The sequence below is a fragment of the Alternaria ventricosa genome, assembly GCF_023758065.1.
Source record: "Alternaria ventricosa strain BMP 2768 chromosome Unknown scaffold_3, whole genome shotgun sequence".
Taxonomy (NCBI): Eukaryota; Fungi; Ascomycota; class Dothideomycetes; order Pleosporales; family Pleosporaceae; genus Alternaria; species Alternaria ventricosa.
In genome coordinates, this window is record NW_026055683.1 from 236,133 (window position 1) to 260,967 (window position 24,835).

A 24,835-nucleotide genomic window follows, 5' to 3' on the forward strand; every position below is an offset into this window, starting at 1 on the left:
TGAGACACATGTCTTCGTTTTATCTTCAATGGCAAATAACGTGCTCGAAAATAGGGGCTTCACACCTTGACCAAGTGCGTCCCTTGCACGCACTTCCACCCGGCTAAACGTGGGCTTAGTGACCTTGCAGGGTGATGCATTCGTCACTGCCCCCAAGCGCTTTGGGATGACGTCGGTAGTCTGAAATGAATCATACTTGCATTCGTATGAGGTTCACTATCTACTGAAAGAGCTCGACATTCCTTTTCAGGGCCACGGGGCGGTCACACAGCCCCCTTGATAGTAGTGGAGTAGCTTCTACTGACTAAAGTCGGGATAGTGCTGCTGCAGGGCTGCTTGCACCGCGGCGAGACACTCTGTCTTTCGATAGTGCGTCAGATCCGGCCAACCGTGCTCACGATAGATCTTTTGTACCATAGCCACAAGACCCTCGCCTTTATGCCCCAGCGCCGCATCGCTAGCAATGACTGACTTCGGACCGATGGGAACGAAAGTGAGTTGTTGGAATTGATCTTTGAGCATGCTAAAGAAATCAGCAATAGCCCAGCATCCTGATTCGGCCCGCCATTCTGCCTCGTTTTCCGGCGCGTAATCGTATGGATCATCTTCGATCATCTCGCGCGAAGGGCTGATCATGACTTCATTGGGGCATTCGATCCAGTAGATGACGCCCAAATCGGTGTCGAGCAGGAAGTTCGGGTTGTCTCTTCCGCCAGTCGTTAAACCGACTACGTGGGCCGGTACTTCGTCAGAAATGCTGGCGCCTTCTGAACAGACCTTCAGCGTTTCGCCGGTGCAGACACCTCGAGATAGCTCTTCAGAGTCCCCGTGCCAGTCGGAGAACACACATTTTGGGGCTGCTTGGGGGTTTTCGAAGTTGCTTCCGGGTCCACAGATATACGGCAGATGTTGAAGGAGGGATATTACTTCGTCCGTCTTGTTGACATCTTGCATGGAGTCGGGCGTGATAGAGGGCCAACCTCCTTTGGGTGGATAAATGATGGCGCCTTCTTCCATGTACATTCGGGTAAGAAACTGGTAGTAATCGCGGACTGCAGCGATGCATGCCTCGCGTGAGTAGCCGATGTCTTCGAGTGCAGGCATGTTCTCGTAATCGTGGAAAGAGAATGTTATCGAGAACCTGTGTTGACGAGAAGTGTGGTTCATATAATCGCTCGTTTACCCGGCTCGGCGTACATGACCTTGAGGTATTCATTTACCGACCCGTTGGGACGGAACAGCCTGACCACCCTACATTGATACAATCAAGCGATTCGCAGCTGCGCCACATCGCTCCTTGAGTCCGGCGAATGCGGAAGATTTGCGTTGCGGTTGTTCCCAAGATGTGGATGTGTGCTTCACCAATTGCGGAAGTCACACGTTCTCTGCATCGACCTGACAGCAGTGTTTTTGTGAAGTAATCCTCAAATTTTCACCAGACTTGCAATGGCAAGATACCTCTTCATTTTGCTCCTTTGGGGCAGCGCATGGGTACATTCCGCTATGTACCCCAACGGTACTTGGGTTAGCGAACCCCTTACTGAAGACGACGCCTCACCGATTGACAATCCGGATACCTATTACCCCGACCAGTACAACTGCCCGCTAGCATGTGTAGACTACGCAAACACGCACAGCTGGATCACGTACTTTTCCATGGACCGTATCGAGCGGTGCGAGAAGGCCATGCTGCTTGAGCTCTCTGTCTTAGCGGCACTTGACGATCCTCAGACAACACCGCTGATCCGCAGCTGCACGTTGGGCGGCGAAGGCGACGAATCCATGATTGCAGATGTCCTTGTCGAGAATCCAAAGAAGACAGGAGACCTTTTTCGGGCGAGCCTCCAGTCTGCGCCAGCATGCGTTCTGGATGGCACAGAGACTTCACACGACATGCAGCTGACGACTCGCGGTGACGGAAAGGAACGATCGGGCGATATCGTGGGGTTGCTCAAGGGCATGGGGATGTATTTTGCTGCACGCGATAATTGTGACGAGAAGTTCTTGTTTGCGCGTCACAAGGATCTGGCTGTCGGCGTTTATGTCGGAGAAGACCTGGGAAAGCCAACGGCGGAGTCCGCGCTTAGCGTGCTGGCAGATCACGTGCGATCCAACGGAGCTCGGACGCCGAACCAGATCGTGGTCGAGCTCTGCGGTGGCGGACGCCAGACACGAAACGCGTTCGGCCTCATTATCGACAGCACCGGTGATCTTGTTCATGTCCAGAAAGCAGCATTAGGGTGGAGCAATGGGAACTGCACACTACCGGACGGGCAGAGCGTCGTCGGTTATCTCCCAGACGTGCGAGTAGTGGATCTTCATGGCGTCAACAATACGATCAATACCAACAGTACCAGTAATGTCGCCAACAACAATGCTACCCATGTTCGCAAACGCGCTGTGCCGCAAGCGGGATCCGATGGCGTCTGCGCAACACACCTTATCCAAAATGGAGATACTTGCGATCAATTGTCCGGAGAGTATGGCGTGACTATCGGCAACCTTGAGAAGTGGAACAAAGGAAAGACTTGGGCATGGACTGAGTGCAAGGATATGCTGATCGGCTACAGCATGTGCGTCAGTGACGGCTTACCCCCCATGCCACCGCCACAGCAAGGTACCCAGTGTGGGCCGCTGGTTCCTGGCACGCAACGACCGACGAATAAAGCATCACTAGCTGATCTGAATCCGTGCCCTTTGAAGGCATGCTGTAGCAATTGGGGCTTTTGCGGTGTATTTCCAGCCCATTGCGACATCCATGCGCCCAAGGATGGTGCGCCAGGCAGCAAAGACAAGAATTTCCAGAACACCTGCGTCTCGAATTGCGGCAAAGAACTGTTGGAAAATTCTCCAGCCCCGAACGAATTTATGCGAATCGGCTACTATGAAGCATATAATCACAAACGTCCATGTCTGCGGCTCAACGCTCGAGATGCAAACGTCGGCAAATCCTACACGCACATCCACTGGGCGTTTGCCGACATCAACCCCGATAACTGGAAGCCCGCTATTCGAGACGGCTCTGACCATTGGAAAGACTTCAAGGAACTGAGAAATGTCAAGCGCATTGTTTCATTCGGCGGCTGGGCGGCTTCGACAGAACCGGCAACGTACAACATCATTCGCGGAGCTATCATAGACCACCGTGATGAGTTCGCTAGGAATCTCGCTCTCTTTGCCAAAGTGGAAGGAATTGATGGCATAGACATTGATTGGGAATACCCGGGTGTGAGTCTCGCAACAGTCACCTGCTTTGTAGCACACGCTAATCACCAGCTCATAGGCTCCAGATATATTAGTGGATGGCCGACCTATTAGCCGACCGAGTGATGGCCTGAACTATCTCAAGTTTCTTACGGTTCTCAAGAAAGAATTGGATCCTGGCATCTCTGTGTCCATCGCCGCACCGGCCTCGTACTGGTATCTCAAAGCTTTTCCTATCGACAGGATTGCGGTAGTCGTTGACTACATTGTTTACATGACGTACGATCTGCATGGGCAATGGGATGCTGGTAATCCCAATGCATATGACTCATGTCCTTCCGGTCGATGTATCCGGAGCCATGGTGGGTGCTATAACGACTCAGACGAGATCGAACGGTCATGCTGACTTACAAGATAGTCAACTACACAGAGACGCGAAATTCTCTAGCTATGAGTATGTTCGATCAGTGAATGAATGCCACACAGCATGCACTCATATTAACAATATATGCAGTCACGAAAGCAGGCGTACCCAACAACAAAATCTTCGTTGGAGAAGCAAGTTACGGCAGATCTTTTCACATGGCCCAGGACGGCTGTTGGGGCCCAAAATGTGAATTCACAGGATCCAGAGACAGTTCCGACGCTACTCCGGGCCGATGCACTAGAACGCCAGGGTACGTTGCGTATGCTGAGATCACTGAGCTTATCACCAACCCTGGTGAGAAGTCGTCTCGAACTTTTTTTGATAAACAATCTCGTACTGATGTTATGGTGTACAATGGTGAGTTATACTTCCGATGAGCCTCACCGGGGTTGCGCTACAGCCATCGTCGGCGTTTGCATCTAGCCTTTGCTAATAGGAATCTGCTTCTCAGGTGACTATATTAGTTATATGACTCCTCAGACCAAGGACGCCCGACGTGCCGAATGGAAATCCTTCAACTTTGCTGGGACTGTTGACTGGGCCGTCGATCTCCAGCAATTCACTACGCAAGAGATGAGAGCCCTACCCCAACGGCCTGAGAGTGGTGAAGGGTGTACCTCGGGGGAAGGCATCAGTTTGGACTCAGGCGACCTATGCGATTTCACCTGTCTCTATGGGTTCTGTCCTGAGAGTGTATGCATATGCCACACAACTGGCCAGCTTCTGGACCTGCCTACCGAGAAAACTGGACTTAACATCGTAGCTTGGGACGAGCTTAATGTGGAACTCAATCGACTCTGTATATTTGCTTGCAGATACAACTATTGTCCCGAAGAGATATGCACCACCCCCATCGATGGGCCCGACGAAAGTGGACCGCACGGATTCGGGGAAGATTTCGGTAACGGCGAGGATCCCGGCTATTACAACAAGACCGCGGCGAAACTCGCCAACGATCAGGCATGCATCATATACAAGGACCCGGCATACAATGAGGTGAGCAAGAAGCAGTGCAAACCTATTTGTCAGGATGCACTAGATGAGGCGGCAGAAGAGGGAAGAACGTCTAATTATGGGTGTATCGGGTTTTACCCTATGGAAAAGAGTATTCCTTGGGAGAGAGCACCGGGAGCGGGTAGTCAGTTGATTGCGCCTGGGAAATGTTTGTGCGACAACTTTCTCCTCAACGAACTGGCCGACACCGTTCTAGAAGCAATGCCCATGATCGCTCAGGTACGCTTATCGATACTCGATATTCGCAATGAGAAAGCGCTTCTTCGTCTGACCATTCTCTAGATCAGTTGCTATGTGCTTATGTCAAGCATCAAACTCGTACTCGACGTTGGAGTTCAGTTCATACCTGTAGCGGGCAAGGCCCTTGACCTTGGCCTAGGTACGTTGACTCATTTGTCTAGCGTCTTACTGCCTCCCACACGCCATATCAGTATTGACTCAAACTCGCAGACATGGCTACAACAGCCGCACAGATGGCTGCCTATTTGTATCCCGAAGAGGAGGACCCAGAGGGCGCTTTCTCATGGTGGCTGAGTCCATGCGGAGGTACGGACCTGGTGCCAGAAGACATCAAGAAAGCTTTCGACATAATGAGCACCATAGCAAACGGTATATCGAGCTTTAAGCCGCCAAAGCGCATGAAGCGTCACAGTCGCAAAAAGGGTGACGACGGTAACCCGACTGACAGGGCAACGCCCCGTCGACCAGGTGGAGGTGGCAGCGGTAACGGCGTCACTAAGCCAGCAAAGAAATGCAGAGTACCCGCGAGCAAATCCACTTTGCGGCTTGGCGCGGCCTCTAACACGCTCCGCAAACAATCCTGCGTAAATGGCTCAACAAGAAAAGACAACATGGTCATTACCTCCCTCGCGTTTGCACCAAACGCGGTACCCGTGCAGTTCAAAGCAACGTGTTCGAAGCAATTCTCGCAAGCCTGTTACCACTACAGCTCTGTCATTCGAAACCATCCATCGTGGGCGACCCTGACCTGCGACGAGGAGAATGCCAGTGTCAAACATCGGCTCGACGCCAGTGCCACCGCTACTTGGACCAATCAGCACAAGGGCCGTGGATGGGACAAGCCCCCAAAATGCGATCGAGATGAGTATCCGCCTGCCTATCTCCTACACGAGAAACACCCCGCCTACCTTTATGCCGGCCTCAACGACCAAGGCCAGATGGTGCGTCTTTTGCCAGCCCCAGAGAACCAGGGCGCTGGCAAGATGTGGAAGGGTGCATGCTTCAAGCCCCCACTGGAGGATCTCACAGACTCTGAATTCGATGCAAAAGCCAACGCTGCGCCCAACAAGGTCTATGCGATGATCACAGGGTATCAATACACTCAAGTATCAGTGACCGTCACTCAGCGTCCTGAGTTCACGATTGCCGCATGGGGCCATGCTGCCGCCCCACCTAATGAAGGTCTGGACCAGAATAGCTGTTGGCCTTCAAATATTGCAGCCGCTGATCCGGGCTTTGTACTGTTGACGTATGATCCTTGGTACGGGAACAGGGCTCCTCCTTACGATTACAAGCAACCGTACGTTCAGGGTGCCAACGGATCTTAGTCGTATGGCGAAACCAGCTTCGCTACGCTGCGAGCATTCCATCCCAGACAGACTAATTTGAGATTGAGAGTAGATAGAATCGATTATGTCTGATATCCATGGATCTTCATAACGTATGCTTGTTTGTTACCGAATGCTGTTTGGAGTTCGGCACAGATTCGGGAGATGACGCCTGATCTCCGGAGGTATGCTCGTTTCGTACTAGCGCCCTTTGCTTCGGAACCGAACCCAATCCGTCGGCTCGCTTGGCAATTCGTTTACTTAGAAAAGTGACGAGGCTCTGTTACCGTTTGCGCTTGTATCTAGGTATACAAAGGTCCGACCAATCCGTAAGAGATGTCACGAGACCCCGAATGCGAAGTACTGCCTTCACACTACGCAGGATGGCAGGATCATCTCAGGTTGGTCGAAGAGTGGCCTGAAGTCCCTCAATTTTGCTTTCGCGCTTTTGGTTTCAAGCCCCGGTTGTTGCAACTCAAGTTAAATGTGGGCGGTTCAGGTCGGAAGCGCGCAAAGCTAGTTGAATTGTGCTCACCTCAGCTCTGTGACCTCACTAACATATTGCACAGACTTCCCAGACAGGTCGTACGACGCGGAATTCTTGGCTTCTGTTTTCAACTCGGCCCTCGCGGTTTTGATAATCGCGATGCGTTGAGTTTCGGACCTATTCAGTATAAAACCATCTGGGCATCGACTCAGCCACTTGGAATGAGAACCAACGAATCTATACTTCTCAGAGCCACAGTCCTCTTCATTCATAATCTATACTGAACATGCGTTATCAACTTTGTTTCTTGCTCTGCGCGAGTATTTCTGCTCATGGAGCAGTCCTCCCATCCCGGCGCCAGGGCATGTCGCCCTTCTCAATTGGTACCAGTTCTAGTTCCAGTACGCGTGCATCTGCCCTTGCAGAGAAGCGAGCTGGCTGGGAATATGGACCCTCAATTGCCGGTAACACGGCATTCTACCCAGCTGGCAGTATCGGTGGACCTGTTGCGAAAGCGCAAGGGGACGGCTTCAAAGCTTTCCAGGACGAATTGAGCGCCAAGCATGAGGCGGATGCTAAAGCTGCCCAAGCATCCATTTTGGCAGTAAGTACATGTGAAAGACTGATCCTATATGTCGATACTTAACATATCTCAGGCTGGCGGGTTGAAATCTTTAGATGACTATGCGAAGCTGTATAACGGCCTTTGGAAAGAAAGCGCGCCCAAAGGACCATACCCAGGACTATTGACGAATTACACGGACGATTTGCTCTTTTCAATGACTCAGCTTTCAGACAACCCGTACAAGATCGTGCGAGTGTCAAAGGACGCAAAGCTTCCTTTCTCCGTCTTCAACGCAGACGCGACATCGGGGCAAACACTGGAAACGCTCCAATCCTCCGGTCGTCTCTTTCTTGCCGATTATCTGGACCAAAAGTATCAGTCACAGTCCGCTGGCAAACATGGCGCTGCCTGCCAAGCGTACTTCTACATCGACCCCAAGTCTCAGAACTTCATGCCGCTCGCCATCAAATCGAACGTAGAAGGCTCTGACCTCGTATATACCCCTCACGACTCGCCTAACGATTGGTTGCTGGCCAAGATGATGTTCAATCTTAACAGCTTCTGGTACGCGCAATGGTATCATCTCGGAGGCACGCACGCGGTGAGTGAGATTGTGTACCTGAGCGCGATCCGGACGCTGAGTGAGGAACATCCTGTCATGGCCATACTACATCGATGTAAGTTTAACCACTCTTCCATCATTGTAACTCCGAACTCAAAGCGGTGATGTAGTAATGAAGGATGCCTGGGCGTTCCGAGTCATCGGCCGTGACAGACTGATAAACCCCGGTGGCCCCATCGACCAATTCTTCCCATGGTCCGGCAGTGGAGCCGGTAACTACACCGACTCACTGTATCATTCCGGCGAATCCAGCTCTTTCCAGGCGAACTATTTCGAAACCAATCTGAAAAGCCGAGGCCTGATTGACTCCAGCTTTGGTCCCGAGATCAAAGCGTTTCCTTTCTACCGGGATGCATCTGTTATCCACACTGCCATTCGCCAATTCATGACCACCTTCGTGGACTCCTATTACACGGATGCAAGCGCAATTGAAAACGACAGTGAACTCCAGGCATGGATCCACGAAGCAGTACCAGCTCAGATAGTGGACTTTCCATCTACACTGCAGGACAAGCAAACTCTCATCGACATCCTGACCCATATGGCCCACCTGGTATCAGTAGTCCACGGCACGCTCAACACAAACGCTCTCGCCGCCTCCACTGGCGTTCTTCCTTTCCACCCACTCGCTTTCTACTCGCCATTGCCAACTAAGAAGGTTGTCACCGACATCATGCCCTTCATGCCACAAGTCGAAGCTGCTATTGGCCAAATCAGTTTGGTCGTAGATTTTAACAGGCCTACATTCGTCAACAGCGAGGAAACGATATCGCACATGTTCGACAACACGACTATGCTAGCCGGGATGGGTAGAGAATTAGAGAACGCGGAGCAGGATTTCCGACTTGCGATGAAGAATCTGAGTGCGGTGATCAGGGATAGGAGGTTTGGGGAGGACGGTCTGTGCGCAGACATGCCTTACTGTTGGACCACTTTGGATCCAGATACAGCTAGCTATTGGCTGACTATCTAGAGAACCACCTGGGCAGTGTCGCAGAACAGAGCACGTGTTTGGTAGCTCTCTGGCAGCTCCTTCTCACCCATCTTTCACTTTCACCTTTAAGTATCTACATACACCATTGATGTGCTTCATGTAATCAATATCGCACTTCATATACATCAATGCTAATTCTTGACTTAGTACGTGGTTGTACTCTGAATCCACCTGCCCATCCACACCTCATTGACTCGCTTCGCCTCATCCACCAAACCCAACTCAAGCAACAGCTGCACAGAACCCCTAACAGCCGAGTGCAGCGACGAACTGACCCAAGCATGCGTCGGGGCCGTATGCTCTCCAATGAAGATGGTGTTGTGCTCCGTTCGATGGTATGCCGGGATATACAACTTATGCTGCATCACATCTGGACGGCACCAAGCAGTCCCCGTGTGTTCGTCCTGCAGCCAACACAGCTTCTCGTAGTCCCCCGTATACAGGTCTCTCGCTTGCTCTCCATGCACACTGACAACAGCATCCAACACAGTCTGCACATACTCTTCGTCTGAGAAGCTTGTGAACTCGTCGCTCCAGTGGCCACCCCGGTAATGCAAGATCAAGCCTGGTCGGGACTCGTTGAGGCCGTAGACAGGGTAGTAAAGAGCGCCAACGGCCGCACTGGGCGGCGTGGAGTATCCGCCGAAGATGGGGCGGTCGCCCTTCTCCCAGAAACGTTCTCTGAACAGCAGCGCGACTTTGCAGGCAGATTTGAAACGGAGGCCAGCTTCGCTGATCGCACGGCCGAGTACGGAGGAGAATTTCGGAAGCGACATGAAGCGTGTCATGGTGAATGGCACTGCCATGATTGTGTAGTCGTATTCTTTCGATTCGTACGTTCGGTTGCTGACACTGGGATACCACGACAGTTTTGTGCGTGTGTGGCCTTCGTCGTCTTCGACAGCCTCCAGTTTTCTGATCTTACGGTTCAAAGTGAGACGGTCGCTGACATGGGGAAGGAATGCATCGGATAGTTTGTTGAAGCCGCCGTCTACACACTTCCACTCAGTCATACCCAGTGCATCCGGTCCGCCATCTTGTGCAAGATTTGAGTTGTGCACCAACTCATCCCAGAAGACGTCGTAGTCGCTCGCTGTCCAGATGGCGTCTGTGACGTTTTCGCTTGCGCCAAAGACGTGGCGCATCATGGCCTGCTCGCTCCAGTCGTCGAGACCTTGGTCCATGGCCTTCTTGTGTTCGCGCCACACATCGCGTTGTACTGCCTTGAGTCTGTCTTTCGACTTCAGAAGCTCGTTCATGCGCTGCTTCGTTTCAGTGTACTCCTGCGTGTCCAGTGGTGCTGGTCGCCCGAGAGACGAGTTTGCTTGAATCTCCGCTCGCGTTGGAAGTTGCCCATTTGGAAGTCTGCCAGTTCCTAGGCCAAGGATCTCGTTGGGGTGATGCTGAACCCATGGGATGAAGTCGACTTTGTAATGTGGATCGTTTGCGTTCATCTCATTGAGGATCTCGGCCAACTGGAATACCATCTGATGGTCGCTGTATTCGATGGTCTCTCCATCCTTGTATGTGATGGAGTGAGGAAGGCGCATGGGACCCATCTCCGCCCATTCTTGCGTTCCACCAACGTACTTGGTCCGGAACCGTCCTCCGACACGGTAGCTTGCCTCAATGATCTCCCAGTTGTGCACACCAACGCTGTCAAACATCAGTGCTGTAGCGAGACCAGAGATGCCGGCGCCGACTATTGCGATAGTCGCGTTCTTCTTGGATGAGGAGGCAGAGGAGGTTGTGTTGATCGCCGCGACACCGTCAAACCATGCTCCAAGAGCGTCGAAGTCCTGTAGCAATGGTTTGGTGCGGCTGACGTCCCTAGTCTCTGAAGATGTTCTGGGACTCGAGATGGGGTTGCTGAGCACCAGCCCTGTAGAAGCTAATGTAATGGTGAATGACCTCAACATCCTCGCCGCTGGATATACCATGTTCGTTAACACTTTCGACTTGGAGAACTTGGAAACGAAGGATTAGCAAACCGTGTTTGCAATACCTTGACCATTCAAGCTTAATATAAGATACCGACTACCCGCGAACCATGATGGCCAACCACCATGCACCTCCACTTGGCGAATGGACACACCGCGCATCTTAACAGAAAACAGCAATGCAAAATGTACTATCAGCATTAGAGTGCCATCACGGTAGGCAGAGGACTGTGTCGCGTTCCCACTCTTTACAAACATATCGATCAAGCGAAGCTGGGCGGTTATACCCAGTGACCCGAACGCGCGCCCCGAAAAGCTTTCAGCATGTTGTATACAGCAGCGTCTTTCGTCTTCCACTCTTCATCACGCGCTGCATCTTTGGAGTCGCCAAACGTGTATTTAATCTCCTCGTTCTGTTTAGTCGCCTCTTGGTTCTTGTTTGTGTTTCTCGGCGGTACTTCGTACCGAGTTGGGGTGAGGATGTGGACTTGCAGAGAGGCGTTTTCGACATCGCGAATGAGTTGTGCTATTAGCTGTCAGACCCTGTGATGCAGATCGAATGAGGCGGACAGGTGCGAGCGAGAAAATGGGCGGTGTTACTCCATGGAATTCCCAGCTCTTCGGCCTCAACCCGGGCTTTGTTCTGTGCGATGCAGCGCTCTTGCAGCTCCCATTCTTCTAGGGAATATACAGGTGCATCGTCCACCTTGGTCTCAGTGAGGTCATCGAGGGATGGCGAATGCAGTCGCTGTGTTACAGCTCGGGAGATGAGTTGTCGGTACTGTACTGCTTCTCGGCCATCGTTTGTTTCGTCTTCGCGGGCTTGTGGATGTGTGTCGGTGTTGAAGTTCGAGGGTTTGGCTGAGCTCAGTTCCAGGAGTGTGATTGCCATGGCGCAGCGAATGAGATCGACGACCGTAAAGTAAGGACATTGGGTCGTACAGAGGGAGGGTGAGTATATAGCTACTGGTATAAAAACATTGGCGTTTGTGGTATGATGAACTAGACGCGCCGTGTGCTCGTTATTCAATGATGCGATTGCACCATCGTATGGCTGAGTATCGGGGTAGCTAGTGTGGTAGTATTTCACGGTTTCTTCACCAGCCTTCTCTTCACGTATACGCAGCACACGCCTGCCGCGATACCGTAGCCGCGTTGCTAGACGTGCAAACCCGCTTCATATTTACATCTTTGTCTCGTCCACAGGCCATTCCGCCTGGTGTGTACATCATCCTCAAGGCCCTACAAGCTCAGCCCATCAGCCAGCACTGCGCCATACCAGATCATAGCTCCCAACCCCACCATATTGACCAGACTGCTGACACCGTGCAGGATGCCGAACTGCTTGTTCAGAGCCTGCATCTCCTTGCTATGTGGCCCAGAATCGTAGCTCTTCTTCCCATCCCTCGTCTCCTGATGCTTCCTCAGACCCATGACCTCCGTTGTCTTGGGTCCAACGTAGACCCAGTTGACAAGCGCAGTGAGAAACATTGTGGTGTGCAGCCAGGAACTCAGGTTATCGGTTGCCGTCGGCGGAATGGGCGAGGAAGAGAGGAATGGTAGCAAAGACGATGCTCCGCCGCGAGGGTACGTGAGCAGCATGACGACGGGAGTGAGGGTTTGTAGTGTGAAGTAGACGGGGAAGGTGTGCTTCTGGAGCGTGGAGAATTGAGGACGAGGGAGGACGCGGAAGGCTACGATGCCTGAGACGAAGGATTGGAAGAGCGTTGAGCCCAGGAGCGTGCCATAGCTATGCTTGTGTTAGAGGACCTTGAGGATTGAGGGCTGGTACAGTAGCTTGGTACCTGAGCAGATGGTATGTCGCCGGATTCTTGAATGAAGAGAACGACATGTTGGCGATTGTGTTTCGTCACTCAATCACGTTGTCAATGAAAACAAGAGTAGGAGGGAGGAGGAACGTAAGCGTTTCAGAGCGCCACGAGCAGCAGCCTCGGCAAATGATGATCTCACGACATGTCGGAGCCATGCGGTGACCCTGCATGCTACCCGTGCGCTATCCCATCTACAGCCTGGCGTGTCCGCCCCGCTAAAGATTTCGCGAGCCCCTCCATTGCGCATCATGGCGTCGTGCGACAATCCTTCAGCCCGTCTAAGGAAGGATCCTAGCCTGCGTCCGACCAGACCGCCGTACACCGACCCTCACGATGCTACTTCCTTCGCTGATCAACCTCCGCCGCCCAGCCAACACGCCCCTCGAGCCTGAAGACATCTTTGGGTCCTCTCTCGGTGGCATCTTCACCGATGATACACAGAACCAGCATGGCGACGATCCGAGCACGGTCATTCTGTATCGCAACGCCAAGTTCGGAGAGCAGGAGATCAGGGTCGCGGATGTGAATGGCGAAGAAGAAAGAAGAAAGTTTGCGCACTACCTATGGAATGCCGGCGTCATGATGGCAGAACTGGTCAGCGGGCGAGTGGAGGGCGGCGATCTAGGTGCCAGTGGAAAGGGCCTGCACGAAGATGAGGAGGGCTGGAGAGATGGTGAATGGTGGACAGACAAAGAAGAAGAGAAGAAGTGGAGCGTTGAGGGCGAGACGGTGTTGGAGTTGGGTGCAGGTGGGTTGGGCTGAGTAAAGAGAGGTGTAGAAAAGAGTACTGATGGAACATTTGCTCGCAGGCGTAGGATTGGGCGGGATTCTGAGTACATTGGCGGGAGCCAAAGAGGTATGCCCATGTCTGGAGTGCGCATGAGCTGCAACTAACAGTCCGCTAGGTCGCCATCACCGACTATCCTGCCGCTCCTATCCTCGATACCCTCAGAACGAACGTCGCGAAAAACGTCCCAGCGCATCTCAAGCCCAATGTGACCGTCGAAGGTCATCAATGGGGCTCCACAAGCACACCATTCGAGACCTCGCACGCGAACCGCTACACACGCATTCTCGCGGCAGATTGTCTCTGGATGCCATGGGAGCACGAGAGTCTGGCCAAGTCGATGCTGCACTTCCTATCCGACGACCCATCCGCACGTATATATTGTATTGCAGGCTTCCACACGGGCCGCGCCAAGGTCGCACCCTTCTTCGAGGAGGTGATACCGGAGCAAGGGCTGGAGATCGAGGAGATATACGAGATGGACGTCAACGGGCAGCGGCGGCCGTGGGCGAAAGAGCGCGATGGAGGGACGGAGAATATGGGCGAGCGGAAGAAGTGGCTCGTTCTCGCGCGGATACGGCGGGCTGTTCGGCAGTAGTAATGGTAGTAGTTCCTTCTCTCAACAGACGAAGCGCGGAATCACACCCTCTTGAAGCACAGCGTAACAACACTGCTGCCCGTCTTGCCTCCAAACGTGAAGCTGGGATACTTGACTTTGCCCTCAAACTCCAGCTCTCCGCCTCCAAACCAGCCCTTGAGCTCTTCTTCTGTCCAATTGCAGCTCGTGATGAGGAATCTGCCGCCCTTCTTCATGAGAGGCTCAACCTTTGCCCTGTATCCTTCGCAGATCCTGCGACCTTGCGCGTCTTCTTCTTGTGATAGGCAGATGGCGTCAAATGTGCCCTTGTCCAGTACAACATCGAAGCCAGAGCCCAGCCACGCGCCCGGCGGCTGCGACAGAATATCCCACTCGTGGAACGCGATGTCCTTGTAAGAGTCATCCTTCGCGTCGCGAATCGACGTGGCAAGCGTGACGCTCTGCGCAGAGTAATCGACGCCGACCATCTCGCCGTTCCACTCGTCCTCGCGCAGCGCAAACAGCAAATGCCCATTTCCTGTTCCCAGGTCCAGGAACCGCGCCGCTTTGTTGTCATCCCCATCGTCCTCTTTGTGTATGTGGCCCTCGTCGCTGAGATCTTCAAGGAAAGATAACATGCGCTCTTCGGCGCCCGCGTCGCTGAACCATATTGTTCCTTCGTCGTCGGCGTTTGCGGCAAAGTTTTGGCGTTCGGTGTTGTACGCGGCGTCCCAGTAGGATTTGGTACCCAGTTCGCTGGGGTCGAGGTGCGTGGGTGCGGTCATTGAGTGAGGGTTCGAGGAGGAAGGAGCGACTGCAGTGGGTGTAGGAGACGTGGGTGATGCGACGGTGTGGCAGAGAGTTGGTAATGTTTTTGGAGGGGCAGAGAGTTGGTTCCTGGCTAGACGCTCGCGCATTGCGCTGCAAGCGAGGCGGGCCGCCTTTGGAATGACAAAGCATGTCAATTATCATATGCACATGGAGATCGTTGAAGAGAGATACGCATAGATTAAGTGGAATTGGTTGATTTGCTATCCGAAGTGTGAAGTCATCCTTGCAGTTGCCTATGCGACTTACATCGAGCTGCTCTCGCAGTCTACAAGCAGGTCTGCGAGTACCCTTACAACGGTCGGTCGCTGCTGCGAATGACCTCACCCTTGTAGACTGTCCGGTAGATATGGCCGAAACCTTGAGGGTCTGTTTGATACCGAGCATTGATCCGTCTCCAATAATCGGTCGAAATCTCTTTGATCCAAACCTCATCTTTCCACTCTTCTTCCCATTCGTTTACTGTCCAGTTTCGTCTCTCAAAGAAGAAAGTGTCCTGATCCCACATCTCACCCACGTCTCCAGTGAAGGTGATGTTGATTGTACCGTCAATCACCGCGCGAATAGTGTCAGAAAACCCATCCGGTAGATGCCATGGCAAGCCAATGCGGCATAGATAGCGACGGTCGAACAATCTGGACGTTGGACACGTATTCTTGACTCGGCATTGTTCCAGCATGGCTTCTTGCATGGCTGCCGCATATTTGAGAATGTTCCAAGCCTCGAGAGATTCGCGCGAGTGACCATCGATCACGAGCCGAAAAGAGCCTGCTGGCATCCAATGGGTATGAAGTAGGTAGACCTCCGTTAGCCATGGAATAATAGCATCTAAAACATCAGATCCAGCAATGGAGTCATATCCGGCATAGAGGCTGTCTGGGTGGCCCAAAGGTAGGAGGTTGGCTAGTAGATCGATGTGTCTTTCGATCCGAAGCTTTGAATTCGCCTGGCACAGAGGAATGAGACCTCGTACATGGCATACGGAACGCGGCATCGACTTGAAGTCTTCGTGGAGGACGAGTTTACGCAAATTGCGCAGCCTTTTGGAGGGGATTTGATGCACTGCGACATGCGTTAGAAAGCTCATTCCGTGCGAGGATTCCTGTATTACAATAAACAATAAAAAGTGCTGTGGTGAGGGACTTGGGAGATCAATGAGTTGGGATAGCACTTACAAACGTCGATCGCTACTGCAGCAGCTGAGAAGTAGTATCTACTGTTGCAAAGTTGGCGAGGATCCTCCACATGGCACCAGTTGTAAATCAAGGTCTTGTCTTCTTCTGGCCGGCAAACGAGCCCTTCCATCCTGGCAAGCTCGCTGTCCGTGGGAATGGACCAAGGGTTTGGCCTCCAATACAGTACATCGTGTAACGCCCCTTCCACGAAGATATTGTACTGGCCCATACCTCGAAGGTTGCCCACCGGGCAGATAATGTTTCCAAAGATTCCTTGTGTGAGCCGCGCAAACTTAGTTGAATCTCGATTCTTCGCCATGTCGAGCGCGAGCACAAGAGCTTCTACGAACTCTTGACACTCATGATTGTCCAAACTCATATCCATATATTGCGATAGTATATTGATATTTCGCGTAACTGCTTGCTGCAGGGGTCCTTCAAGACAGTCTTCGATGACTGGATAACGAGCTCTTATCTTAGCAAGATCTGACGCGTCGAGCAGTTCCGCGACACAGATCAGCATGTATTGTCTTTGAACTTGAACCATATCAAATACTAAGAAGTACGTCAGTATAATTTCAAGCTCATCCATCGATGTTCGACGCTTACTCTGGCAAAATCGAGCGGCTCTTGACCGGAGTTGCTGGAATTCTGCGCCATCGTCCACAGAGCAAAGCGTGCTAAACTCGACATTCTGGAAAGCGACGTGCTGCATCTCGTCTGCAGCAATCTTGCAGGTTATCATAAGACCGAGGCCCTCCGCCTGTGCCGAAGCAGCGGAATAACGTAGCTTTGCCGTGTCTTTATCGTACACATAGTGTGGTCGACCCTGGGCATAGTACTCGTAGATGGTATCCCGTATCTCTCGCGGGAGCCGGAACAGCGGTGATTGTTTTTGCCCGAGAATGTACTTCGTCTTCGGTGTCGTCATAAAGGGGAACATATTCCAGTGCGCAAAGTTGTTGGGGCCTCTCTTATTGAAAGCCATCTTGGGTGTATCAGGTGCCATGCAGATGCTGATTGCGACTGCCGGGCATCTTATACTGCGCCGTCATACCTCCTCTGGCTTTTGCCGATGACTCCCAAGACGGATGCACCATGGTACCAAACTATGGCTTGCTGGTCGTAAGCGGATTCATCGGGTTGAAGTGTGTGCCCATTGGCTGATCGCCTGGGCACCATTCAGCTTCAGTGCAATGACTTATCGGTGGCTGTGGAGTTGACGTCTGAGTGTGAGCGACATGCCCATCAACAGCAAAGCTGTATTTGTTGGGTGATAATGATTGTGCGCGACGCGAACGAACAGATGGATGGTCGGTCTGGTGCGGACCGGTTGGCGCGAGCCTGGTGCCCAGCCTCTCAGGAGCACGGAGCTCCTCCGCCCAGGCAAACATCGCGGCTCACACTCCCACAACCTCCTCAGACCATGACCTCACTCGCTCGTTGAGTCTGATCTCGCAAACGTCCTTAGGTACTCACGTTGCAAGCGCTCTTGCAGACCGCGCGCAATCTCAGCGATGGCTTTCGCCCGAACTCACCTTTGAACCGCGGCGAAGACGAGAACGCTGTCCACACATGATGAGCTCCTCACGCCATACACGTCCCTCGCCCTTCAGCATTACAGCCTACGCACAGCCGGTCGAAGACGCGCAATCCGATTACGGCCTACCCAGGCATTCATAGCACACCATCAACCCGGGCTCACGGCACGACGCGCCCTTTCCGGAGAGGGAAGCAGACCTATACATTATGACAATGGGGCAAATCGGCTTATAGTATATCTGTCCTGCTGATGGTTCATATCAAAGGCTTCTTGCTCCTTGTTAAGGAGTGCACGATCTGAAGGCATTGCACATCATCATCTTCACATCGATGTTATTGATACATAACAGCCAGCCATAAGCTCATTCAGGATGAGTCTTTGTCGATGAAGACACCGTATCACTAAGTATGATGGCCTCATCAGTCCACCGATCTGTTACCAGAAACAACCTCTGTTCTCCAACCGATTCCGTCGATATCGCGGAACTCAGGGCCTACCCACAGTTCTCCTAACTGTTGTTACTACTCTCTTGAAGCCCGCCGGTTCGATGCTGTATCTTGGGTGTAAACGTCTCCAGAAATCCGTATTCCAATCTAGGTACCCCACCTTCGCGTTCCACTCATCGTCCCAGTCCCTGAACGTGTAGTGCATGCGGCTGTTCAGGTCTAAATCAGTGGCCTCGATCTCAACTGAGCTCATACGCGAAGTCAGCTGCATGATTGCGTTCCCTCCTTCTGCGATACTCCGAACGTTGGCGGCAAAGGTCGATGGGACGTCCCACAGCCTTCCATGTCCTCCGGGCTCTCTCCCCTCGTTGGTTCTGAGGATAAGACTGTGTGCGCGAAGCCATCTGGTAAAAACGTCTTGTAAGGCTGCTGTGCGCATGACAATCGTGTTCCACACCCAGTCGCCTTCTGTCACACTATTGTCGAAGACCAGTGAGAAGCTCTCTTTCGGCATACCAAGTGTCTGGAGTGAAAACGCTACTTGGATCAAGTTGATCATGGCTTCCAGACATTCTGGGCCCCAGACAGTATCACGATCGTAGTAAAAGCTTCGCCGGTTGTCTTGCCCACCCGAAGACAACGGAAGCATTGATTCGAAAAGACTGACGTGTTGAGTAATCCGAAGGTTTGCGTTCTCGCGGCAGAATGGAATAAGACCTCGAGCGTGGAGTTCTGGGTTGGAAACGCTTTTGAAGTCTTCTCTTATGACGATGTTGCGCAATACCATGCGCACCTTGGGGTTCATCGTTTCCACTGTGCGGTGTCAGAGACATTCGGCTGCATTCGATATAGAACTTACAGTATTGGATAGCTACTGATGTAGCGGAGAAGTACCATTTGGTATTGCGGGCGGAATAGAATGTTTCCATGCCTCGCACAGCTTTCATCGACAATAGCGCTTCGATCGAGGTAAGTTCCCCGTGGCTCGGTATACGCCACGGCTCAGGCTTCCATTCAAAGAGCGTACACAAAGATCCCTCAGAGAAGAGATTACCACGTCTAGGCTCATATGAGACACGAAGACGCTCGGGATACTCGTCTCCAAAGGTCTTCACAGCAAGTCTTGCGAATGTAAGAGGATTTCGAGCCTTTGCGAGTTCAAGTGCAAGTTGAAGAGCTCTATCAAAGTCTCCGCTGCTGAACAAAGAGTCGATACAGTCGTTCGTACTGTCCATGCTCAATCCATCTGTGCACCCTCTGATAGCCCTGCGCAAGGGGCCATCAAACCAAAACGCAAAGTCTGGGTATTCTTGAGCGAGTCTCGCGTAGTCATCCGTCGTCAGTAATGAAGCGGTACAGACAAGCATACGGATTCTTTGGATCTGGCGACACCTGAGAACTGTGATTGCAAAGTCAGTCTCAAATCCTACAATCGATAGGGAAATCGTGACGCCTGGGATATACGTACGGCTTTTGAAGCGTCCAGCCCGCGAGTTGAGATCCAGACACCCATCTCCATCGTTCACGGAGCACATAGCATGAAAGATGACCTCATTGCGCTCGAGAGCCAACCCTTTCATCTCAGCGGCCGCGATCTTGCAAGTCTTTATCAAGTTGGTGTTGATAACTTGTGGTTTTGGCGACACGGACGAAGGGTTGCCGTCCATCATTTGCCGGGTTTCCGGGTTGTAGAAGTAGCCATTCTCGGCGACGACGTAGTAATCGTAAATCTTGTCTCGAATTTCGCGTGATAATTGGAAGAATGGCGATTGCAGTTGATTCGATCTTACGTTCATGAATGGCCATTTGTTCCAGTGTGCGAAGCGTGTAGTCGGCGTCTTGTCCGACATGCCCATGAAATGAAAGTAAGTGCGGATGCTGCTATCTATATACTTACAGCTGTGAGATAATGACTCTCGGGTTGACTATTCTCATATTTTGACTCACACAGTCTTGATTAGGATGAGTCGCAAACACGCTGTTGATTTGATCGGAGTCAGGGTACCACGTGGCTCCTTGAGTGATGTATGGTTCGTCTTAGATGACTAGAGAGTCTACCGATTTGGACGGTACGCTATGACTCGATCTCTCTGGGAATATTGCGCAACGACAACACATCAAGCGCCTGTCGGATGACCAATGTCCCAGTATGGCCGCCGCCGCCCGAACTCGCCCTTGAACGTCGACGAAGACGAAACGCAGTCCACACATTTGTGCTTGGGGAGTCAACCATACCCTGCGCCCTTCAGCATCGCGGGTCAAGACCAGTCGGTCGCAACGGTGCGTTGCGTGGACGGGGCACGCAGTCATCTATCGCACGCCATCAGCCTGGCGCCAACCGGCCATGCCTCGCGACAAGGAGGTGCAGAGCTCTAGGCTTTGCGCGCTCGTTGATTGAACGCTCGGAAGAAGATTGCATTGGGGGCAAAGAATTCTAAGCACCCTACCGAACAAATTGCATTCGCGTGCGGCACTGCGTTACAAAGGAAATCCAACACTGATAGTTTAGAGTGCGGACATGTAATTTTGAGTTCACTCCTTTCTGAGCTACGTAAGGCACCTCAGAAACTAATGATGTGGAGCCTGACTGCAGCGTATGCAAGTTTACTCAGTTTTGAGGCTCATGGCAGTACTTCCTGGATATTGACGGCCACCCTTGTGTTGAGATCACTCGTGACATATGTCCTTCCCATTCATCTGCCCAATCATCTCCTGTCCAGGCTTCCCGCTCCATGTAGAATTCTTCCGAATCCCAGAGCTCGCCAACATCCCCGTCATATCGGACAGGAGACTTACCTTCGACAATGTCTCGAATCATTTGTGCAAACCCTGCAGGAAGGCTCCATGATCCGGTGAAAGGAGAGTCGTAATCTAGTGGTGCCGGTCTTGCTCTCGGCTGTTTCCCGTTTGCTCGACACTGCCTGAGTAGAGCCTCTTGGGTAGCTGCTGCGTGTTTTAGTAACTTCCAGGCCTCCATTGATTCTTCGCAATGTCCGTCGATGACTAGCTCCAAGGAATGTGCTGGCATCCCTTGTGAAGCTAACGAAGTGGCTTCTTCAATCCAAGAGACCAGCACAGTAAGGCAATGGCTGGCCAGAATGATATCGCGTTGATGAGCTGCTGGTTGAGAGAAGGAAGCTGGCAGTAAGTTGTTCATAAGGCCGATTCGTCTGACGATGCGAAGCTTCGGACATTCGAGACAGAAGGGGATAAAACCGCGACCATGAGACTCTGGGCGGGATACAGCTTTGAAATCTTCTCTAAGGACCACGGTGCGCATATTCTCTCTCTGTTGTTTCGACGAACGTTGTACTGCCTATGTTAGCAGCTTGTGCTTGTATAAAGGTTCAGACCGGCTTACAGAAGTCGATTGCTACAGCCGCAGCCGAGAAATACCACCGCTGACGCGTGGCCCATGAGTGAGCTGCTATATCCCGAAAGCAGCGATCTCCATCCTTGGTTATGTGCAGGTCAACATCCGAGTCTCTGGGTTGACAGATCAGAGCCTCAATGTTAGATAGCTCGCCGTGCTCCGGGATGCACCATGGTCTGGGCTGCCAATGGACTATTTCGGGGAGAGCACTCTCCACGAAAAGATTGTGGCGTTTCAGAAACATTGCGGTGTGACGAACGGGGCAAGCACCTGCGCCGAACGTGGCACAGGCCAAGTCCACGAATTCTGAGGGGGATTGAGTTTTTGCAAGAACCAACGCACGGTGAAGAGCGTCGCTAAAGTTCTGATCAAGGATGTCTTCGCCGCCCAATTCGTCTGTTTGATTCGCGATTGCTTTCTGCAAAGGTTCGTTGAACCACGTCTTGACAGTTGGATAGCGAGTGCATAACTCCAGAAAGTCTTCATGTTTCAAAAGTGGCGCGACACGCACGAGCATGCGACATCTCTGGCGCTCGACGTAAGTCAATACTAAGGCAATGTAAGCGCTCAAAATGGGAAATAAGTTGATATGGTACCTACAGCACTCGAAGCGGCCCGCCCGCGAATAGAGTCCTTGGCATCCGGTTTCGTCTTCCATTGACTGCGCTCCATGGAAGTTGAGCTGAGGAAAAGCAACGCTCCTCATCTCCTCACTGGCGATGCGACACGCTATTCGGAGACCGAGTCGTACCGCCAGTGGTTTGGGCGTTGTGGAAGGACTCTGATAAAGGAACTTCTTGACCGAACTATCGTAGTGATATCCATCTTCCTCAGACAGGTAGTACTCATAGATTTGATCCCGGAGTTCGCGAGGCAGGCGATAAAGTGGTGATTGGAGTTGTGTGCAATAGTGCTTCGGCACAACACTGGAGGTCGGCATCGGTGTCGGTGTTGTAGAAGCCATGGAGGCTGTACCTAGAATGAGATACTGCTGTTATAAGTACCCGCTTACGTTTTCTGCGCCGACATCTAGGTAACGCTATGTCCTCATTTCGTATACTAGAAAGACTCATCGGTTCAAGTATGGGAACGAACCAAAGGACGTGCCAACATTGCGCGAGGGGTCAGGGCGCTAATAGACCCCGAACCATGTTCTTCAGGGACTGACTCATCAACGTCATCCTCGCTCAGCAGGCAACACGAAAGTAGCCGTTGGTACAATCATATGAGCCCCCCGAATAGCTTGCAAGGTGAAGTTGCTGGTTGGAGGTGAGTCAACGAGTCTAGCACAGCTTTGGTGTACGGCTGGAGCTGCGTGTGAAGGCAATCACGACCCACACGCGAACAGTCACGTCGCAATAGTTGTGTTTCGGTCAAACGCGACGCGATGATACGTGCTAGAAGGCAAGGACGGGAAATGGCCTGGGTGTTGCGGATGATACGCGTGCGGGCAGGCTGAGCTTTGCAGGATCCGGCTAGGCCGAAAAAGCTCGAAGCTACGTCATGGTTGAATATGGAAAGGTAGCTGCAGTGCCTCCACGCTTCACAGGCCTCATTTCCATCTATGTGCATCTCGCTTGGAAACAAATCCTTTCGTCCTTGTGAGACATTATCTGACTTCGTTGCGCTTTGGATAAGCAGAAAAGACACCCAGCGAGCTTCAACACTGCCCAGGTGCTCTCGCGCTCTGAGCATAGCAAGCCAAGGTTTGGCCTATTGATACCAAAACCCAAAGGCATCCCCATTTCCAAACTCCTGGTTGACAAACCCGTCCGCCAAATCGCCAATTTCAAACCCCGCAATTCCTTCGTCTGGAAAAGCGGAATCGTGCCGTTCCGCAGAAGCAAAGTCGTGTTCATGTTCATGCGCGCCAGCAAGAATCGTATCGCTGTAATTGAAGTTGACATCACCAACGCCCGCCATGAAGTCATCGAAGACAAGTTCTGGCAACAGAGGTGCATCCAAATCAGGCGCGTGAATACATGCCAGTGCAGTATCGAAAGCATCGGCTGACTGGCTTTGCGACTCAAAGTGGTGCTGCTCACGCGATGATCGGAAAGTAAGCGTCCGTGCCAACTTCGAGAGCACATTCGGTCGTCCTTCACTTGAAGTCGGCCTCTTCTTACTCGCGTCAATTTCAGCATTTGGCTGCGCATTCCCTTTCCAGTGCGCCATCGTCAGGCCATCCTTGAAATGGTTCGCGACGTGCGTTTCGCGATCATCCCACGTCTTCAGCACCTTTGCGCAGAAACCGCAAACCCAGTTCTCCACAGCATGACTACCTGGGCCCTCCCGTCTCCAAAGATCGCGGGTAGTCTCATCTAACTTCGCTTTGTGAAAGTTTCTGACGTGCTGACGCAGGTGATCGGGTCGCAGAAACGTTCTTTCGCTTTCGTCCTTGGCCATGCACTCAGCTATGCGGTGGCATTCGGTGAAGTGCTTGTCGCTGGGGTTCGCTGTCATGCAGAACACACAAGACGTAGACGCATCCGATTGAGAAGAGGTTATGATGCTAGGGCCAGTGAGCAAACATGTCCACTTTCTTTTCGGTCGGTGTTGGGTTTCCTCATGGCGGCGCCAAGATTTGCGCGCGATATGTTGATAGCAAAAGGTGCACTGCCACGTCTGCGATTCGCTATCGACATCATCGGTAGATGGAAGTTGTGATTTGGATGGAAACGATTGCGCTTTGTGGACTGAAGTAGGTACGTTGACAGATTGCCCATAATCCTTCTTCTTGCCTCGTCTAGATGAGGTTGTATTCGTGTGGCTAGGGTCCTTACCTGCGCAATGAGACGCGACAGAATACCGACGATCAGATGGTGTCTCGAAGCGTGATGAGGTGTCTCGATGCGACAGCGCTGTGGATATTACGCTAGAAAGTCGAGTATTCCGAGCTCCTTCATCTTCCGAGGCCGGGTTAGACGATTTCGCATCAACGACCCTTCTTCGCGCTCGCGCATTAGTAAACCAGGTGTTAACCTGCTTCTCAGTGATACCACATTTTTCGGCTAGTGAACGCTTGGTCCCGGTGTCTGGATACGGATTGTTTCGGTGTTCTGTCAGCCATCCTTGCAGACATCGCGTCGCATGCGACTCAAGCTTAGTGGGTGGCCTTCGGGCACAAGAACGTTTGACCTTTGATGGCTGGTCTGACGGAGTTGGAGACAGCAAGCCCGTGTTTAGGGTGCATGAAGCACAGCTGACGGGCTGGTCTGCGTGAATGAGTGCCGAGATCTCACATGCAGAGCATCGCGTGGCACTCTCAGATCGGGGGATTTCCTTTGATGGTGTTGCTTTTATAGGATGTTGTCGAGGTGCCGCATTCGTCGTCTTTGGTAATTCAGCAGTACCTAAGACAGCTTTAAGCGTCTCGAATCCTTCGCTCGTGCAGTCGTCGCATCTAATGTTTTTGTCGGGGTTGATGATATTCCAGAGCTGACACCGGAGGCA

At 52.2% G+C, this 24,835-nt stretch overlaps 10 protein-coding genes across 10 annotated transcripts; 4 read left to right on the forward strand and 6 right to left on the reverse strand.

Moving 5' to 3' along the window:
* Nucleotides 1–297: 297 nt before the first annotated feature.
* Nucleotides 298–1,104, reverse strand: J4E93_002008 (uncharacterized protein; the record flags this gene model as incomplete). Its single annotated transcript, XM_049339956.1, has 1 exon — nt 298–1,104. One exon carries the CDS (start codon nt 1,102–1,104, stop codon nt 298–300), a length of 807 nt encoding a protein of 268 aa, XP_049202278.1.
* Nucleotides 1,105–1,446: 342 nt separating this feature from the next.
* Nucleotides 1,447–4,927, forward strand: J4E93_002009 (uncharacterized protein; the record flags this gene model as incomplete). The annotated part of the gene is made up of 4 exons (XM_049339957.1): nt 1,447–2,617; nt 2,744–3,228; nt 3,284–3,545; nt 4,068–4,927. 4 exons carry the CDS (start codon nt 1,447–1,449, stop codon nt 4,925–4,927), a joined length of 2,778 nt encoding a protein of 925 aa, XP_049202279.1.
* A 170-nt stretch (nt 4,928–5,097) lies between these two features.
* On the forward strand, nt 5,098–6,213 carry J4E93_002010 (uncharacterized protein; the record flags this gene model as incomplete). The annotated part of the gene is made up of 1 exon (XM_049339958.1): nt 5,098–6,213. One exon carries the CDS (start codon nt 5,098–5,100, stop codon nt 6,211–6,213), a length of 1,116 nt encoding a protein of 371 aa, XP_049202280.1.
* Nucleotides 6,214–7,064: 851 nt separating this feature from the next.
* Nucleotides 7,065–8,860, forward strand: J4E93_002011 (uncharacterized protein; the record flags this gene model as incomplete). The annotated part of the gene is made up of 3 exons (XM_049339959.1): nt 7,065–7,304; nt 7,357–7,942; nt 7,998–8,860. The coding sequence occupies 3 exons, from the start codon at nt 7,065–7,067 to the stop codon at nt 8,858–8,860; spliced, it is 1,689 nt and encodes a 562-aa protein (XP_049202281.1).
* A 164-nt stretch (nt 8,861–9,024) lies between these two features.
* J4E93_002012 (uncharacterized protein) lies at nt 9,025–11,713 on the reverse strand (the record flags this gene model as incomplete). The annotated part of the gene is made up of 3 exons (XM_049339960.1): nt 9,025–10,680; nt 11,109–11,347; nt 11,422–11,713. 3 exons carry the CDS (start codon nt 11,711–11,713, stop codon nt 9,025–9,027), a joined length of 2,187 nt encoding a protein of 728 aa, XP_049202282.1.
* A 350-nt stretch (nt 11,714–12,063) lies between these two features.
* On the reverse strand, nt 12,064–12,673 carry J4E93_002013 (uncharacterized protein; the record flags this gene model as incomplete). The annotated part of the gene is made up of 2 exons (XM_049339961.1): nt 12,064–12,571; nt 12,627–12,673. 2 exons carry the CDS (start codon nt 12,671–12,673, stop codon nt 12,064–12,066), a joined length of 555 nt encoding a protein of 184 aa, XP_049202283.1.
* A 313-nt stretch (nt 12,674–12,986) lies between these two features.
* On the forward strand, nt 12,987–14,038 carry J4E93_002014 (uncharacterized protein; the record flags this gene model as incomplete). Its single annotated transcript, XM_049339962.1, has 3 exons — nt 12,987–13,401; nt 13,463–13,509; nt 13,559–14,038. 3 exons carry the CDS (start codon nt 12,987–12,989, stop codon nt 14,036–14,038), a joined length of 942 nt encoding a protein of 313 aa, XP_049202284.1.
* A 41-nt stretch (nt 14,039–14,079) lies between these two features.
* J4E93_002015 (uncharacterized protein) lies at nt 14,080–14,802 on the reverse strand (the record flags this gene model as incomplete). The annotated part of the gene is made up of 1 exon (XM_049339963.1): nt 14,080–14,802. One exon carries the CDS (start codon nt 14,800–14,802, stop codon nt 14,080–14,082), a length of 723 nt encoding a protein of 240 aa, XP_049202285.1.
* A 335-nt stretch (nt 14,803–15,137) lies between these two features.
* J4E93_002016 (uncharacterized protein) lies at nt 15,138–17,008 on the reverse strand (the record flags this gene model as incomplete). The annotated part of the gene is made up of 2 exons (XM_049339964.1): nt 15,138–15,907; nt 16,021–17,008. 2 exons carry the CDS (start codon nt 17,006–17,008, stop codon nt 15,138–15,140), a joined length of 1,758 nt encoding a protein of 585 aa, XP_049202286.1.
* Nucleotides 17,009–18,049: 1,041 nt separating this feature from the next.
* J4E93_002017 (uncharacterized protein) lies at nt 18,050–19,865 on the reverse strand (the record flags this gene model as incomplete). The annotated part of the gene is made up of 3 exons (XM_049339965.1): nt 18,050–18,822; nt 18,869–18,949; nt 19,478–19,865. The coding sequence occupies 3 exons, from the start codon at nt 19,863–19,865 to the stop codon at nt 18,050–18,052; spliced, it is 1,242 nt and encodes a 413-aa protein (XP_049202287.1).
* Nucleotides 19,866–24,835: the final 4,970 nt, after the last annotated feature.